This window comes from Myotis myotis, unplaced genomic scaffold, assembly GCF_014108235.1.
Source record: "Myotis myotis isolate mMyoMyo1 unplaced genomic scaffold, mMyoMyo1.p scaffold_m19_p_17, whole genome shotgun sequence".
NCBI classification, from domain to species: Eukaryota; Metazoa; Chordata; class Mammalia; order Chiroptera; family Vespertilionidae; genus Myotis; species Myotis myotis.
The window spans coordinates 7524873-7543917 of NW_023416321.1; the positions used below are offsets into that span (position 1 = coordinate 7524873).

The window sequence follows — 19045 nt, forward strand, 5'->3', positions numbered from 1 at the left end:
TATTTACTTAAAGCAAAAACTTCAGCATTGGCATAACTTAACTTTTCCCACCCTCAGGTTTCCTCATCTGCAAAACAGGAAAATTAATGCTAATCAATGTAGATTGCTGGGGAAGTCAAAAATAATAAAAGCCTAATATGCTAAGTGTCCAGTTGACGGGTAGGCCCTTCAACCAATCAAAGAGTAATATGCTAATGATATGCTAAGACCACTCAACTGCTCGCAATGACGTGCACTGACCACCAGGGGGCAGATGCTCCAACCAGTAGGTTAGCTTGCTGCTGGGGTCCGGCCGATTGGGACTGAGTGAAATGCCCTTGAGCCCTCCCACGGTCCCTCCTTGGCTGGCCAACGTCCCACATCTCTCCCTGGCCTCGATTGTGCACCAGTGGGGTCCCTCGGCCTGGCCTGCGCCCTCTCGCAATCCAGAACTCCTTGAGGAATGTCGGAGAGCCAGTTTCGGCCTGATCCCACCGGCCAGGCCAAGGGACCCCACTGGTGCATGAATTCGTGCACCAGGCCTCTAGTTCATTTATATTCCTTGTTGCACATATGAGCATCACTATATCATATGAGCCAAAATATGTGATATTTATTATATATCATGTCATGGAGAGTGGGAAAGTATTCAGGGAAGGCTTTTTTCTTTCCAGGATAGTCCACATCCACTGGCAGAAATAAATTTCCTAATAAATATAATAGAGAAGGCCAAAAACTTCATCATCAGATCGAGACTGTCTTGTAATGAAAGGGCTCTTTAAAAGATGTCCTACAAGTCCACAGGAAAGAGTCCTAAATTACAGGATTCGCAAATAGGGGTTTAGCATCGGGAGCAAAAACGAGCCGGGGGAAAATATATGCATCAGACAGACTTTCCTCTCACCCTGAGGCACCCAAAGGAATCAAACAACCCCAAGCTATAAGAGACGCCAAAAGATGACCTGGTTTCATTTTCCCTGGCTTTAGCAGATGAATATCTAAGCCACTTAGAAGATATATTTCTTCCTTAAATTCCAGAAATGAATCCTACCAATTCCCTGATCATCTAGAGTTTTCTGTCTTTTCCAATTAAAGTATTTTCTTTTCTCAATGAATGATAGCCATCTCTTCCGTCTTTCACGTTTGTGTAGATTCTATGATAAACCTGGCCTGTGAATTCTTGCCATTTCACAGATGAGGAAACGGGGGCTAGCAGGGTGTAAGCACTTGCTCTAAGTCACACAACTGCTTGGTGGTGGAGGAAGGATCTGAATCCTTCTTTGTCTTCCCCATCCTCCTCCCATCCCTTCCCGTTAATCTTTCCCATCCCCATTTCTAACGCTTATGATTGGAGGATATTTTAAAGATCACTTTGGAGGACAGGGAATGCATATTCTGTTTTCATAATTTTAAAAGTGTCCTAACATCCAGTGGCCCTACAACTAGTTCCTACCAAAACACAGCTCAGGAAACTATTAGGATGAGGGCACGGGTCAGCATCACAAAAAGTCATCAACACTACATTCTTTTTCAATCCAACCACAAAATATCCTACCATTGATCACCACCACGGTTAACATTTACTTGCTCCCGGTCTGGTAATTGTGTTCTTGCAGAACCTGTAATTTGAATGATATGACACAAAACCCCCCGTGATGAAGACCAGGGACACATCTCTTGCCCCATAAGCGTGGGCCCATTAATGTGCTACAGTGAAGGAAACCACACAGTATAGGACCACCGAACAAAAGGAGAGGAAAGGTTTCTGTAGGATTCTGAGAAATAGTGGTTGTAGGTGAAATTGCATGAAATGGTGTTTTGCTCGGCTCAAAGCAGAATAGGGCTTTGTGCAAAAGAATTAGCATCAGGACTGGCCCGTGAAAAGGACTCAGATACTTCCTTCAGATACTGTGTAGCTAAGATAAATGCGAATGTCGTGTCTGAAGGTCTCTTACCTGAAACTCTGCCTCTGGGTGGGATACGAAGGCTGTTTCTCTGTGTTAAGGTGACTAAGATCCTGGTCAGGAAATGGTGGGCTCGTACAGAGGTGACTTCAGACAGCCAAGTTTCTGACAGTCTGTAATTTTAAAATGCAAGATTTCTTAGTACTACGCATTTTTGTTAGTTAAAAATACAAATCACATTGAATAAAATAACAGATATATTCCTGTTCCTAATATTTGGATCTCTGTATATAGTCTAAGCCAGACAACAATATGCTAAACCATAAATCAAGCAAGTTCTTATTTTATTTCACTAGATGGGATAGAATTTCTGATAAGTACTAATACATTTTCACTACTTTGAAGTGACTCAGAATTGGGCAAAAACGAGGAGTCAACCACCAGTGTTTGTTTTGTTTTTTCAGAGAGGAAGGTAGAGGGAGGGAGAGATAGAAATATCCATGATGAGAATCATTGATGGGTGGCCTCCTGAATGCCCCCTACTGGACATGGAGCCCCCTACTTAGGCACGTGCCCTTGACCGGGAATCGAACGCATGACATTCTGGTTCAGAGGTTGATGCTCAACTTCTGAGCATGCTGTCTGGCCAGTGTTTATACTCCACAAAGCCCTGTAGTATTGTTAAAACTTTGCCACTCTCTTATCTGAGTGACTCTGAGAAATCATCTTACAGATCTGGTTTTCCGACAACTGTGGTGGAGTGCGATGGTCCACAAAGTCACAGGCCTTCAAGGACTGGGACTCTGGTGGACCAAAGAATGTATAAAATGATTTAATCAAACCAAATATAATTTGGAGACAAATTCCGCCTGACAGCCATCAGCATCCTTTGGACAATGTTATCTTAACCTAACTTCCAACTATACATTTATTTTCTATGCCCCCATTTTTCTTAGCCATGGCTAAAAAAGACAAAGCTATGTTATCAGTCATCAGTTCACTTAATTCCCCTTGCCTTTTTCAGGAGCCCAACTTCATCCTTCATAAGGAACAAAACCCTTAGCCAACAAACCTAAGCATCTACTACTGAAATATAATTGATTCCTTTACAAATATTTTCAATATACTCTGAAGAACTCAATATGTGTGCTTATGTCACACGTAAAAAGCAAGGAATACCTCAATTTAAATTTTATTTCTAAAACCGTATCAGACACAAAATCAATAACATCCACATTTATTTTGGCCTTATTGTCCCATGAAGAGTTCTTCTCCTTCAATTGCTGTATCTGCCTTTGTCCTGCCTTCCTAAAATGTGTAATTACTGTGTGATCAGGAACTACTTAGGACTTATTTTTCTTTCCTTTCCCTCTCCACCCCCCAAAGAGTATGGCAATGTTTACATAGTAAGTGTCTCATGAGTCACTAAGTAATAGGCCAGCTCAAATGGCCGAAAACCATGCCACTCTCGTGGTTTGGGTGGTTATTTCCATGTAAACAAGGAGAAGCAACATGTTGTTTTACTGAAGCACTGCACCATTCTTTTCATAGCAGAACTGCTACACATCTTTTATGAGCCATTTTAGTTTTTTGGTTTGGTTTTGTTTTTTTTAGGAATTCTTGCCTCATTGCAAGAAATCAGGCCTGTGAATATTATAGTCTCACACTTGGTCATGGATAGTGAACAAGAGAAAACTGTGATAGGTGGCAACACTGGATTCTTCAACTTGTCACATGGTCTGTAAAAGCTGGCTATTCAATGAGTAATTTTGCTAAAGCTATAAACCATCAAGTATTCATTTCAAGGAGAAAAGCAGGAAGAAAGAAAAGCATCCTTCAGTGATATTGGAATTGCTGCCTCAGCAGCTGAATCCACCAATCTGGAGTTCTCATTTCAATGGGCAACCACAGCTTTAGGAAATGACCTTGTGTCCTGGCGGTTATCAGCACCAGACCAGGGTATATAAAGGGCCCTGGAGGGGTGGAAGATATTTACACCTGAGAACACCCAACTCCTCTCACCAGTCCAACTCCAGATACCACCATGACCGGCTCCTGCTGTGGCTCCACCTGCTCCAGCTGTGGGGGAGGCTGCTGCCAGCCCTGCTGCTGCCAGCCCTGCTGCTGCCGAGACCCCTGCTGCTGCCGCCCCTGCTGCTGCCAGACCACCGTGTGCCGCCCCGTGACCTGTGTGACCCGCTGCACACGCCCCATCTGCGAGCCCTGCCGCCGCCCCATCTGCTGTGACCCCTGTGGCCTGCAGGAGGGCTGCTGCCAGCCTATTGCCTGCTGCCCCATATCCTGCACGGCTGTGTTCTGTCGCCACCGTATCTGCTGTGAGCCCTGCGGCCTGCAGGAGGGCTGCTGCTGCCCCATCACCTGCTGCCCCACATCCTGCACGGCTATTGTCTGCCGCCCCTGCTGCTGGGCCTCCACCTGCTGCCAGCCCATCTGTGTGCAGGCGCCCTGCTGCCGGCCCCCCTGCTGCCAGCCTGCCCCCTGCCGCACCACCTGCAGGACCTGCCCCTGCTGCTGCTGAGCTGCCCACAGGAAACATTCCAAGTGTTCAGAAATGTACAGATTTTCCCACCCCAATGGGTCAGATGAGAGATAGTACCTTTGCAACCTACCTGCTCTTCAACAACTAACTCAACAGTAACTGTCTATCCATTTTCCATATAATTAAACAGCTCATCCTGGCCCTCCTTGAGAATCTTTAGAAAGATTCCAACTCTCATCATTTGAGTTTGTAGCTTTAAAAAGAATGAGTATACAAAGACCAAAGTTCCTCTTGAATGAGACTCTACCCTACTGACTCATCATCATTCCTCTGTTTCAGATGGGATATTTTTCTATGAATAGATTACATTTATGCTGGTGTTGTGCACGGTAAAATAATAAAATTTTACTTCTGGGAAGCAAATGTGTTTCTCTTCATTGCTTGTTAATCTTCAAAAGCTTAGTTTTTGCTTAAGTTATAGTATGCAGAAGAATCAAAGGAAAAAGGATTTTCCATGGCCATATTTTTAGCTTTAGAAACAATTCCAGTACCTAGTCTGTAATTTTAATAGCAATTCAAATAATTCAGAACATCTTATGTTAAGTACCTTCATATTTCAAGCCACAGGTTTTGTGCTGATGCTGAGGAAATGGAAAGACTTCAGCAGGTCTCTCTGACCATGAACCTGACTCATGAATCATCGGCACATGAGGGAATGGGGAGGAAGCCTAAATCAGAACTCTAATTCCCTGATTCAGAAACCACACAGTGATTAATGTCCCTTGGTACCTGGGAATCCCTAACAATCGAGTGCCTATGCTAGAAGGACCATATCCCAGCTTTTTCCATGGTTCCCACCAACACCACCATGGTCAATTCCAATTTCAGTGGAGTCACAGTTGCTGAGCAGAAAGAGAGAAATGTCCCTTGGTTGGAAGCATTCCAATTTAGAACTCCAAATAATTTTACCATTAAAACAATGCTAATGCAGTTGAAATAGTGGTAACATAAATCCCCATTGGACATGTTGTTGTTAAAAACTTTGAGGCTGGCCAGGAAAACTATTATTGTGTTACTGAGAAATATGTATTGAGTTCCCAACATCTGATCTATAGGAGTTTTTTGCAATGTGCTGTCTGTATGCCTGGACATATCTACTGCCCAGTGAGGGCAGTCAGGCAAGATAAGCTTTGTGAAGGCCTAGATCTTAACTGACTTTGCTCACTACTGGATTCCCACTGACCTACACAGTTATTTGGCACATAGTATATGACCAGAAATTATTTGTTGAATCATTGAATAAATTCTAAGGGTTGGAAGAGTGACTCCAACTATCTCCTCATGCTAGACATGGACATTCTTACATTAACACAACAAGCCATCTCCAGAGGAACAGTATTTTTCTTGAAATATGGTAAAAGTTCCTCAACAGGAATTCCATTATATTAAAATATTAACATTGTCAGTTCGTGCACAATGGAGTTTTCTCTTTACTAAGGGTTTAATAGTTTACCAATGGATAGGCTCACAGGTCCAATTTCCTTCTACATACTCTTAACTGCCATTTTTTAAATTCTCTAACTTCATCTGTTTTCCTTCATCCAAGAATTGTTCTTGTTAGCCTTCCAGAGACTTCCTCATCTTCCAATAATTTCTCAGATTTAGACTGCTTAGTTTCCTCCCAGGGTCATCATTATTATTGGATCATGTTTGCTTCCACAGTAACTTTATGCCTGGCCAGCCATGGTGGCTGGTGCAAGTCTAGGTAAGTTGCAAGGGACTGTGCGAGCAGAATGATCAAGAATAAGGCTTCAGCTGGAGCCTCAGCCGCAGACCTAGAACAGACTTGGTAGTAAAGCAAAAGGTCAGAGCCAAGCAAATCCAGAGGCAGAAGCGGTAAAGTTGCTGAATGACAAGATTCTCCTCCAGGCTGTGACAGTTTGAGACAACTGAATATCACAGCTGGTTCTGTAGGCAGGAAGAAGCTCACATAGCACAGGGGGAGACAGTGGAGCAAGAGGTGTTGGGGTATGCACTAGGCGGGCCTGGAGACCACCTCTGGCTGGGATCACTACCCAGGGATTTTGTCATGCTGGATTGCATCTAGTTTGTGGTTTTGTTCATAGTGCCCCATGGCTACTCAATTATGTCCAATTTTTATTACTATCTCCTTAGGAATTTTGAGAAGGCTGCCTGGGAGATCATTCCCCCAATTCCTAATATTGGTGAGACATAGAGCCCTCTCAGGCGACTAAAAAAATTAGCCATTTCACATATAACAACGATATAAAAATAAACTCACTGATAATATTCCTAAATAAAAACAGACGTTGCTTAATGACAAGAAATATGATACCCACAATTCCATTCTTCAGTTTCTTGGGCTTACAAATAATGTTCCCACAGATGTTTTTGGAGTAAGTATTGGTATCTATACAATACTTGACCTTAGGGAAGCCACTTTTCTAGTTCTTTATGTGTAAAATGAGGACTATAATAATACCTACCGCATAGGATTGCACAAAGAATAAAGTTAATGCCTTTATTGCTTTTGCATAATGTTTGGAACAGAGTTAGAACTCAGTGATAGTGGCTAGCATGAAGGTTATAAATAATGAAATTCACCTTGTTATGGGAATATATAATTATGAAAATCAATGAGCATGTAATTTAAGACTAAAAAAAAACCCAAATTCATAGGATGGAACGGTGGTTACCATAAATTGGGTTTGAAGGGAAAGAGAAGATAATTTTTTTAAAGAAAGTACAATGGTGGTTGCCAGGGGCTGGAGAGACAGTTGGTGTTTAAAGGTAGAGTTTTAGTTTACAAGATGAAAGAGTTCTGCAGAAGGATGGTGGTAATGATTACACAATAATATGAATGTATTTAATGCCACTGAACTGTATACACAAAAATGGCAAAGATAGTCAATTTTATGTCACATGGATTTTACCAAATATTTTTTAAAAATGGAATAAAAAGAAACATTGATGATAGAAGTTTATGAAGATGCATTTCTGTAGCTCCAACACACAGACTGAAAAATTCTTCTTTTCCTGACAAACCATGACTTTAAAAACATTCCTTAGTATTTTTCTGAACTTGTTTTGCCCAGGAGGCTTAGCAGTGCTAAAGGACACTCAACTTGGGGAACCCACTTCCACGCTCAGTCAGTAACCCTAAGAGCACGACAGCTACGTTTGTGCTATCAAAACACCAATTGGTAAAAGCATCGCTAAATTATAAAGATAATTGGAGACTTTGAAGTTAATGTCCTTAAGTACAGATTTGAACCATAAATAGCAAAATATAATGAGTCTTGACTAAAAAAGGAAAACAAGCAGTCTTTTCTGAGTACCTGAGCACCAAAAACAGTGTCCAAAGAATTTACTAGCCTATCAGTGCCATTTCAAAATAAATAAACAAAAACAAGGAAATAACCGTATGTCCTGGAGGTCATCAGCACCAGGCCAGGGTATATAAAGGGTCCTGAAGGGGTGGAAGACATTCACACCTGAGAACACCCAACTCCTCTCACCAGTCCAACCCAGCCCCACCCCAGACACCACCATGACCGGCTCCTGCTGTGGCTCCACCTGCTCCAGCTGTGGGGGAGGCTGCTGCCAGCCCTGCTGCCAGCCCTGCTGCTGCCGAGACCCCTGCTGCTGCCGCCCCTGCTGCTGCCAGACCACCGTGTGCCGCCCCGTGACCTGTGTGACCCACTGCACACGCCCCATCTGCGAGCCCTGCCGCCGCCCCATCTGCTGTGACCCCTGTGGCCTGCAGGAGGGCTGCTGCCGCCCCATCGCCTGCTGCCCCACATCCTGCACGGCCATTGTCTGCCGCCCCTGCTGCTGGGCCTCCACCTGCTGCCAGCCCATCTGTGTGCAGGCGCCCTGCTGCCGGCCCCCCTGCTGCCAGCCTGCCCCCTGCCGCACCACCTGCAGGACCTGCCCCTCCTGCTGCTGAGCTGTGCATCATCCCTAAGGCCCCTCAGTAGATGGCTGGGTCCATCCTGCTGTCCCTTAGCTTCACTGCAGAACAACATGGCTTTTCTTGAGAAGACCATTTCTCATTTCTTCAAATAGTTCATAGAGACACTGGGGACACCTTTCCAAGCTAACTACCAATGAAGAGCACCCTGTCTTCTCAAGATCCTGGTCTAGCTCCAAATCATGGTGTCTGTTTTCTAATAAACATTGTGCTCACAGCCTAGGAATCATGGTCTTTGTGATATTTCCTTTCAGTGGATTTCTGTCTCTCTGTTTTGACCAGAGAACTTCAAAACAAGATGCCAAATAAGCCTCTTACGTTGTTTTATACAATAATCTACGTCTGCTTAGTTTCCTTGTTATCCTTGTAAACGGCATTTATAAGGCCCAGGAGCTGATGAGGAAGGTGGACATGGCTATATTTTCATCATGTAGAGAGTTACTTGTGCTCATTATTCAGACACACAAAACACCTTCCGAATGATCAGTAAGGAGGCTGCTCTTGTCTGACATATAGAGTCCCAGTCCGAGGGTTCTTTCACTGACCTGGCACCTGTTAGCACAGCATAGAAAGCCCAGTACCTTAAAGGTAAAAGGAATCTTAGGTGACATCTGGCCAATCATCTGGTTTTGAAGCTGAGGAGCAATGAGAGATTAAATAAATTCTGACTAATATAATTTTAATCCTATATAATAAAAGCCTGATATGCAAATTGACTGAACAGCAGAACACCTGGTCGCTATGATGCCCGGTTGCTATGATGCGTACTGACCACCAGGGAGCAGACTCTCAATGCAGGAGCTGCCCCCAGCCCACAGGCCCCAATGCGGCCAAGGCGGGTGCCAGTGGGGGGCCCCCCCGATCACCCCGCCGGTTTCCCCACAGATTGGCCCTGATTGCCAGCCAGGCCTAGGGACCCTACCTGTGCACAAATTTTGTGCACCAGGCCCCTAGTGTAATTATAATCACCAAGGCTCACAAAAGACCCAGGAGAGTCAAGCCCCCCCGACAACAAGCCTTTAAGTCTGATAAGCCCTTTAGTGTAGTTCCTCTGCCCAGAGGAGCTCTCCCATCTTCTGTGACCAAGTGTAAACTGCACCTGAATAATGCATTCCCTGCGATGTTAATGATATGATTATTACTTAGAATGTTATTCACAGTGCTGACTCTTGTGGATTGTAAATCCACACCAACTCCCAAGGGCTGCTTATCTCTGAACTTTGGGCATTAATGGCATTATATATGTAACCAAAATCATAGAACTCATGGGAACAGAGCACAGAAAGGTGGTTGCCAGGGGCTGAGGTGTAGGAGAGATGGGGAGATGCTGGTCAAAGGATACAAACTTTCAGTTATAAGATGAGTAAGTTCGGGGATCGACATGTACAGCATACAATACAATGTGGTTAACAATACTATACTGTATACCTGAAAGTTGCTATGAAAGCAGAGCTTTGATGTTCTCACCACCACCACAACAACAAAATAATCATGTGAGGCGATGGATATGTTAATTAACCTTACTGGCGTGAACATTCTGCAACATGTATGTGTCAAGTCGTCACAATATACATCTTCCTTATGCAATGTTATAGATCAATTATACCTTAATAAACTTGTGGGGAGGGAAGAGCAGAATATACAAGTTTTTATCTAGGCCCTGGTTACTGCTTTGAAAAAAATCACATATGTCTATGGACAAGAGAAAGAATGTGACATGTGAGCGACGCAAAGGTCTTCACTGATGAGACTGCTTGACTTCTCCCTCCTCTGTTTTCCCCAGTGGTGACTATATGTTTAGTCATTTTACATTCCTTTCAAAGTTTTGAAATTATGTTTGAAATTCCATTTAGGGAGCTTTAGCTCCTGGGGCCCAAGGCACATTCTTTTGAATAACGAGAAAGATCCTGAAGTGATCCCAAACCCTGGCTAGTGAATAATAGGAAGTAATGAGATTGTTTCCAGGCAATTCCTTACTGCCTCTGCCTCTGCCTCTGCCTTTGCCTCTGCCTCCAGGGGAAGCATGTCCATCACATGTCTAGCAGAGCCATCGCAGGGCAGCTGTGTGGCCTCCCAAGGCAATGCCTCTGAATAAGGTATTGCACATGTTTGCATTGCTGGTGGGAAACCCCCATCTTGTCACTTCTTAGTCATAGCACCATGTGCAGGTAAATTAAGAAAAAGCTTCTCATGACATCATTCTTGATCACATACACAAGGAAACCAAGTATAAAGAAATGCCATATCTCTTGCCCCGCTGGTATAGCTCAGGGGCTGAGCGTCAACCTATGAAACAGGAAGTCATGGTTTGATTCCCCACATGCCCAGGTTGCAGGCTTGATCTCCAGCAAGCGGCATGAAGGAGGCAGTCGATCAATGATTCTCTCATCACTGATGTTTCTATCTCTCCCTCTCCCTGCCTCTCTGAAATAAAAAAATATATACATATTTTTTAAAATGCCATGTCTCATGATCAGCTTTCTGTGATCAGAAGGACCAGAGATATGCACAGCATGAACTGGAGAAAAGAAATAAAAAATAGATGGCAGCCTTGGATGCTTTATTCCAATACTTACGTGGTTTACAAAAACAAAGTTTTGCGCTTCCCATACAAGTATATGAGCTGAAGTCTTATTCAAAGTACACATACATTCCATTATAGCAAGTAATATGTAGTTCCAAGGAAGGACACGTGCAATACCTGTGTGATTAACATGAAGGCTTTTCAGAGAGCTCTTGAGGGTCAAGGTTAGGATCTAGTCATTGTTCTATAAACCCCTATATTACGTTTAATTTCTTTTAAATATTACAATTCCTACAGAACCATTTGTCCAGGATTCATCAGATGCTATCTACTCAAAATGAGCATCAAGAGTTGCTATCACCTGAAACGACTGTGACTGTTTAAATTTTGATGATAAACAGCAAGAATATACCAATATTTAATGTACAAAAATAGTTCTTTAATGAGATCATGAGTCTGTCATGAGCAATGCAACCATTAGTCAAAACAACTTCTACTTAATTGGCCAAAAGATAAACAAGAGGGGTAATCAGCACCAGGCCAGGGTATATAAAGGACCCCACAGGGGAGGAAGACATTCACACCTGAGAACACCCAACTCCTCTCACCAGTCCAACCCAGCCCAGCCCCAGACACCAACATGACCGGCTCCTGCTGTGGCTCCACCTGCTCCAGCTGTGGGGGAGGCTGCTGCCAGCCCTGCTGCCAGCCCTGCTGCTGCCGAGACCCCTGCTGCTGCCGCCCCTGCTGCTGCCAGACCACCGTGTGCCGCCCCGTGACCTGTGTGACCCGATGCACACGCCCCATCTGCGAGCCCTGCCGCCGCCCCATCTGTTGTGACCCCTGTGGCCTGCAGGAGGGCTGCTGCCGCCCCATCGCCTGCTGCCCCACATCCTGCACGGCCATTGTCTGCCGCCCCTGCTGCTGGGCCTCCACCTGCTGCCAGCCCATCTGTGTGCAGGCGCCCTGCTGCCGGCCCCCCTGCTGCCAGCCTGCCCCCTGCCGCACCACCTGCAGGACCTGCCCCTCCTGCTGCTGCTGAGCTGCCTAGAGCAAGCAATCAACCTTCTCTACCCAACGAAACTCCTGCCCTGAGCCATTAAGACCTCAAGTCAGCCAGAAGTTGCATGGAGATCCAAACTCATCTATTAAGATTTGGGCTGTTCTCAAGTCTTTGTAATAGTAGCAACTTCTTTCTTTCCATCTTAGATCTCAGGTCTTTCTGGCATGTTTGGTTTCTAATAAACTTCTCTTCTTTGGCCTAGCAATCACAGCTTTGGTTTTACTTATTCATCCTAATTCTGTTCATTAAATTTTAATAAATGTGCTGACTACCATCTGCAAGTTACACAGGGTACGGTATATAATAGAAAGTAAAATTAACTTTAAGATGTTCCCCTCTTCAAGAAACTTCCAGAAAGGTGAATCAAATTAATAATCACTCAACTAAAAATTAGAATATGAAAAAAAACAAAATACAACACCCTGTTTGGTATCAACAAGAAGTCACTATTGGAGAACAAGAAAGACTGGAAGGAGAACCCAGCATTTTATAAACATTAAGATTTGGGGGTACAGTTCTGAGGGAAGATGGCATTCTCAACTATGGAAACAGTATGCACAAAGGTATAGACAGGTTGTTCACAGAAGAGTTGCCTGGGAGCACTGGATATATGTAGACTAACAGTGGAAGGTAAATTTGGATAATTTGTGTGCTTTGAATATTAACCAAATGAGTATACCCTTAGGGCAAAAGCACTAAGGAGCTGTTGAAAGCCTTGAGGCAGGGGAATGGCATGACAGGAGTTGGACGTTGGGGCAGTTCCTATGGTTACTGCTTATAAAAACAGAAGACCACAGGCTATACATATGATGACTATACAGAAACAAACTGAGAGCTGAACTAAGATGATGGCAACAGAATAAAGAAGACACAAAGAGGATGGCAGACCTAGAAACTCCGAAGGAATATTAGCTAGTCTCAATGTGGGAAATAAGAAACAATTAGGAAGCAAATGTGATTTACTGCAGTTCTAGAGGGAACTCTTTTGATCAGCAGACACCTGAAAGAATGTTAACATATTTATGCTTATTTACTGTGTGTTTAAAATCACTACTCCACCGTGTATTCTGCCTTCCAGTAATATTCACATTCTTGAGCTATTGTAAAATATTTTTAAAACAGAAGACAAAAAATTTTACTAACTCTAATTCTGGACAGCAGCAGAAAATAAGACGAACAGATTTAGAAGCGAAAAATAAGCATTTTATACCCAGCTCTTCTGGCTATGTACTGCCTATGTGAATGTGGCTATGTACTGGCTATGTGAAAGTAGCAAGTCAATAACCTCTCCAAAATGCAGCCATTCCTAGACTCAATGGTATTTAAACATCAACTGGTGTTCAGAAGGAATTAAAAGTAGTTCATAACATTAGCACCAATGTCCCAATTTAGAACTTTGAGATTAAATGGGTCTCTATTTGACTCTTTTCCTTGGTTAATCCCTCCTATCAATACTATACTGATTTGTGCACTAGAGAAAAATGTGAGGCAAGCAGATTAGGTTTTGCTTTCTACATAACCCTTTAGTACCTCATACATAATAGGATTTAATAAACATGTGCTATTTATAAAAAGAATGATGTCAGTTTCTGTACCTATAAAATTAAATGGTTGAACATGATTTATTAAGGTTTGGATCTCTAATATGTAATGATTCCATTTAACCATTTTTCAACTTCATACCTACAGTCATGGGTATCATATGACATGAACATCTTTATTGACACTGGCATGAATCACTTTTTAATTCTATCCTTGTACTAACCAACACCTCTACCCCATAAAAGCTAACTATGTACTTCTATTCATGATTGGAAGGAAGGAATAAGGCTGCCATAAGTAGCAACACTATGTTCTTTTGGCCATAACTTTTTTTCATTTCTCCCCCTGTAACCATAAACATCAATTTTTTTTTTCTTTTAGCAACTACCAGGAATTGTTTCCATTTTACTTTGCACATATTAAACAATATTTGATCATCCATTTACTGTCCTGCCTTATAAGCACTGTGATCCAGAAAAAGTATTTCCAAGTTCCTGCTATTTCTTTTATTGGTTCTCCCTTATAAATTAAATTGTTTTGCTCTTTGGTCTGATATTCTTCCATAAGACACAAGGTGTAGTTAAATAAAATGATGTAAACTGACATGAATCCCACCTCTGAGAAATCAATACTATCCAGATAAACTGGATAGCAATGATTTCAATGTTTCATAGAAATATAAATTACACTTAAAATTTTTTTGTGATTTTTTTCCTAATTACTAGATATGAATTTTAGCTCTTATTTTAAATTTTTGATAACAAAATATCCATAGTAAATTGGAATGGAACAGGTTTTCTTCCATATATCCTCCTGAGTGATAAATGTTTCCTCAAGGCTGAAGTTCAGGAGAGAGCATAGAAATTGGAAAGATCCAATTTCTAGAAAGATCTATGAATTTCTATGAAGTGGAGTTTATCAGAGTTTCTATGTGGGTGATTGTAGAGACTGATATCTTATTAATCTAAACAAATATAAAGACAGCCTTACATAGCCCGGCCAGCATAGCTCAGTGGCTGTGCATCGACCTATGAATCAGGAGGTCACGGTTCTATTCCCAGTCAGGACACATGCCTGGGATTGCAGGCTCAATCCCCACTGTGGGACATGCAGGAGGCAGCCGATCAATGATTCTCTCTCATCATTGATGTTTCTATCTCTCTCTCCCTCTCCTTTCCTCTCTGAAATCAATTAAAAAATATATATTTGGGGGGAGGGGAGATAGCCTTACATAAAGGCAATGGTTAACAATAACAGTCAACGGCTAAAATTTTTTTTCTGAAGACTTGAGTTTTGGTGAATGAGAGTCACTTTGTCAAGTAAAAATTACAGCATTGTTTGGAAACAAAACAAAAAAACAACTGAACACATTTGGTGAGTACTACCAGCTGAGCAATAAGGAAAAACCAATTTGGACATTTATTTAAAATAACTCGGTATTTGAATAATCAGAGGGCCCTGGGAAAGCTTGTTTGAAGAGTAACAAGATAAAAATGCTATCCATGACACAGAACTGGCCAAAGCCTATAAAAGGCCCCAGTGGAACAAGCAGCCTTAACTCAGAAACTCCTCCGAACAACCCATCTCTCAACCCAACTCCTGACACCATGGCCTGCTGTCAAACTAGCTTCTGTGGATTTCCCAGCTGCTCCTGTGGGACCTGTGGCCCCAGCTGCTGCCAGCCAAGCTGCTGCCAGACCAGCTGTTGCCAGCCGACCTGCTGCCAGACCAGCTGCTGCCAGCCAACCTGCTGCCAGACCAGCTGTTGTGGGACCGGCTGTGGCACTGGCTGTGGCCAGGATTGTGGCTGTGGAGGTGTGAGCTGCCGCACCAGGTGGTGCCGCCCTGACTGCCGCGTGGAGGACACCTGCCTGCCCCCCTGCTGTGTGGTGAGCTGCACCCCCCCAACCTGCTGCCAGCTGCACCATGCCCAGGCCGCCTGCTGCCGCCCATCCTACTGTGGACAGTCCTGCTGCCGCCCAGCCTGCTGCTGCTACTGCTGCGAGCCCACCTGCTGAAATACCTCCTTCTGATGGGAATCCTGAGAAAACGGCACATCCAAACTAACCAATGTTAGAGTCTCAACAAACTTCTGAACTCTATATACTCATAACCCAGCTTGCAACCTCTTGTCATGAAGCTGCATAATTCCCTAAGATGTCAAGTAATGTATAACAGAAGACCAAAGTATTTCATAGACCTGGATATCAACCGAAGTCCTACAATCTGAAAAGACGGCATGATAGATTACCATCAATATCTCCTGAAATACTTCAACAGCTCATTGGGTTAGGAATTTAATAAAAATTTTCATTCTTCAGTGATGAAGTCATTGTTGAAGAGTTATTTTCTTTTAAACTTGTTATTGATACTGGAATTTTCCAATATCTCAATACATGTGGCATAGCACTGTGGGTTTTCATTACTATGCCTTTAATAATGGTCTTTTAAAAGGGGGCTTTTCTTTATTTTGCTACTAAGTGGTCCAATATTCTGCAGCCAAAACATATGATTAAAAGAATTTCACCTCAATGTTTTCAAAAGTCAAAGAGAGCCCTAACCGGTTTGGCTCAGTGGATAGAGCGTCCGCCTGAGGACTGAAGGGTCCCAGGTTCAATTCCGGTCAAGGGCATGTACCTGGGTTGCGGGCACATCCCCAGTAGGAGGTGTGCAGGAGGCAGCTGATCGATGTTTCTCTCTCATCAATGTTTCTAACTCTCTATCCCTCTCCCTTCCTCTCTGTCAAAAATCAATAAAATATATTTTTTTAAAAAATAAAATAAAATAAAAAGTCAAAGAGATAGAATTCTCCATAGCACATTACAAGAATGACACAGCTTGTTGAGCCTACAGCTCTTTGTGTGAAGAATAAGGTTCTCCTACCTCTAAGTGGGCAGAACACCCCATCAGGGCACAGCCTACACATGCATATACAACACCTCTATTCCCTCCTCTACCACTCTCCTGGCTCCCATCACCTTGGGATGATTTAGACTAAATGCAGCTTTTACTTACAATGGCTTCAACTCAGAAACACCAACGTGAGCCCGGTTGGAACTCAGGAGAGAAGAGAAAAATCTACTTACATGATTTAGGATAAAAAGTTGAGGGTGTTCATTTGCTTGGTGCATCAACCATGTCTTACCTTTCAGGCTTTTAAGGAAGGCAGCTGCAACTGATGCAGAGAACTGATTAAATGGAGCTTAAGAAATTGAAAGAATACCCAAAACTTATAACTAGAAAATGGAACCCTGACATCTTAAAGAAAAATAATTCAACAGATTAGTATCTATAAAAAATTGAGAATAACATCCTCTCTTCTTATAGTTCTGGAATTGTCTGGGCACCATAACTTAAATGAAATCATTAAAATCAAAAGGAACAGGCATAATAATTTTAAAAAGCTTTAAGTGTAAGCTGGTATTCCCCTCCCCGCTCCCCCCAAAAAAGACAGCAATAGAGTATCCAGCATTGAAACAGAATAGAAAATCTACATAGGGAGAGATCACAAATGATTAAACTTCTTACTCTATTTGTTTGAGAACCAATCAGGAAGCAAGGGACGTAAGTGGTAAGACAAAAATCTTGATTTTCTTTCTTTATTAGGAAATGTAAGGGAATATTCAGATTAGTCTTCATTCTGTGGCAGAGAGGTAAAATTGTCAAATTTTAAGCATCATACATTATGTGATGGTTAATTTTATGTCTCAAGTTGATCAGGCTAAGGCAGTGGTGGGCAAACTGCGGCTCGGCAAACCGGGGCTCGTGAGCCACATGAGGCTCTTTGGCCCCTTGAGTGTGGCTCTTCCACAAAATCCCGACTTCTGCGCGTGGGCCACGAAGTTTCAATCGCACTGTACGTGCGTTCCCGCACGTGGTATTTTGTGGAAGAGCCACACTCAAGGGGCCAAAGAGCCGCATGTGGCTCGAGAGCCGCAGTTTGCCGACCACGGGGCTAAGGGATAAGCAGATAACGTTATTTCTGGGTGTGCCTGTGAGGGTGTTTTCAGAAGAGATTAGCATTTGGCCTGCAGACTGAGTCAAAAGGATGAACCACCCTCACCAACACAGCCAGTCATCAATTAATCCACTGAGGGCCCGAATAAAACAAAAAAGGCAGAAGGGCAAATTTGCTCTCTTGCTCGAGTTGGGACATCTGTCTTCTTCTGCCCTCAGACCAGTGCTCCTAGTGGGGCTTATCAGCCTCCATAGTTGTACGAGCCAATCCCACATAATAAATATATATATTTTCACTAATATGTACAGGGGTAGGCAAAAGTAGGTTTACAGTTGTCCATATGGAAAAAGACATTCCGGTTATGATTACTATAGTAGCTTTATTAACTCAAAAAAATGTCACTCACAACCTGCTTTTGCCCACTCCTGAATTTATGTATCTTGTTGGTTCTCTTTCCCTGGAGAATCCGGACTAAAACATTTTATTCTTAATAATTCTCTAAGGGCAACTAAAGATCAGAAACATGAAAACTGAGTTAAATTTTGCAGTGAGAAAGATGTTGAAAGCAATGCCATGGTAGAGAAGCACAGACATGGAAATATAATATATAATGCTACTCTATCACCAGTGCCCTTGTCAATATGAATTTCAACTCCTCAAACATCGGAAATGTGTGCAAGGGGAGGTAAGTCATTTTAGTATCAAAGATTCTGCTAAATTTAGGTATGAATTAGCTCCTGCGATTGTAGTAACGAGAAATCCACATATTTAAAACATTCAACGTGGAAATATTAGCTAATCAAAGAATCAGTGATACAAATTTGCTAAAGGAGAAGAAGCAAAAATATTCACAAAGAACCATACCTTTCAATTCACATTTGATGTGGAATTTCAAAATGTCTTAATTCATCTGCGAAGAGTTATGATCTGAACTCAAAGCTATCATTTCTAGAGAAGCAGAACTAACACTTGCCATTTTGATTCAAACCCGCTATGTGGCACTGGATTTGTCTCTAACAACTACAGCAAACTGCATACTCTAGGTCTAATACACCACAGTACGCCACATACTCCAGTTTTAATATATTAAGATTGTGATTTTTATGCAGTTAAGAGCATTTATTCTCAGCACAGAAAAAAATTGTAACTATGTGTGGTGATGGATCTTAACTTACTGTGGTAATCATTTCACAATATATACATACTAGAGGCCCGGTGCACAAATTTGTGCGCAGGTGGGGTCTGGCCAGCCCGCCCCGATCAGGCTAATCAGGCCTGGCTGGCCGGGGGGAGGGACCATGGGTGGTTGGCTGGCCAGCCCCACCCCCTGGTCAAACTCTCAGTTGAACTCCCGCTCCAGGGGACAATTTGCATATTAGCATTTTATTATATAGGATATCAAATCATTGTTATACACTTAAAACTAATACAATATTATATGTCAATCATATCTCAATTTTAAGAAAAGAACATTTAAATCTATAGAAGAGCCTAAAATCAAAGATTGGATGAAGTCACAAGTCAAGTAGTCACAAGTCACGTTCATTAACTCTTTCAGCACTTAAGATTTTCTTGAAGTAT

The 19045-nt window shown here is 42.7% G+C and overlaps 4 protein-coding genes and 1 long non-coding RNA gene across 6 annotated transcripts; 4 read left to right on the forward strand and 1 right to left on the reverse strand.

Annotated features, from left to right (window-relative positions):
• Positions 1 to 1536: 1536 nt before the first annotated feature.
• Positions 1537 to 17143, reverse strand: LOC118672466. 2 transcript variants are annotated; one of them, XR_004973061.1, is made up of 5 exons: positions 17035 to 17143; positions 16593 to 16681; positions 10954 to 11078; positions 1935 to 2056; positions 1537 to 1598 (listed from the first exon to the last, which is right to left on the reverse strand). It is a non-coding gene; the product is annotated as an uncharacterized LOC118672466 (long non-coding RNA). The 2 variants fall into 2 exon arrangements; XR_004973060.1 differs by lacking the exon at positions 10954 to 11078.
• LOC118672465 (keratin-associated protein 2-3-like) lies at positions 3928 to 4422 on the forward strand. Its single transcript, XM_036342144.1, has 2 exons — positions 3928 to 4159; positions 4253 to 4422. Exons 1-2 carry the CDS (start codon positions 3928 to 3930, stop codon positions 4420 to 4422), a joined length of 402 nt encoding a protein of 133 aa, XP_036198037.1.
• On the forward strand, positions 7950 to 8353 carry LOC118672463 (keratin-associated protein 2-3-like). Its single transcript, XM_036342143.1, has one exon. The coding sequence runs from the start codon at positions 7955 to 7957 to the stop codon at positions 8351 to 8353; it is 399 nt and encodes a 132-aa protein (XP_036198036.1). The 5' UTR covers positions 7950 to 7954.
• Positions 11500 to 12066, forward strand: LOC118672462 (keratin-associated protein 2-3-like). Its single transcript, XM_036342142.1, has one exon. The coding sequence runs from the start codon at positions 11542 to 11544 to the stop codon at positions 11941 to 11943; it is 402 nt and encodes a 133-aa protein (XP_036198035.1). The 5' UTR covers positions 11500 to 11541; the 3' UTR covers positions 11944 to 12066.
• On the forward strand, positions 15092 to 15756 carry LOC118672461 (keratin-associated protein 9-3-like). The gene has a single exon (XM_036342141.1). The coding sequence runs from the start codon at positions 15114 to 15116 to the stop codon at positions 15522 to 15524; it is 411 nt and encodes a 136-aa protein (XP_036198034.1). The 5' UTR covers positions 15092 to 15113; the 3' UTR covers positions 15525 to 15756.
• Positions 17144 to 19045: the final 1902 nt, after the last annotated feature.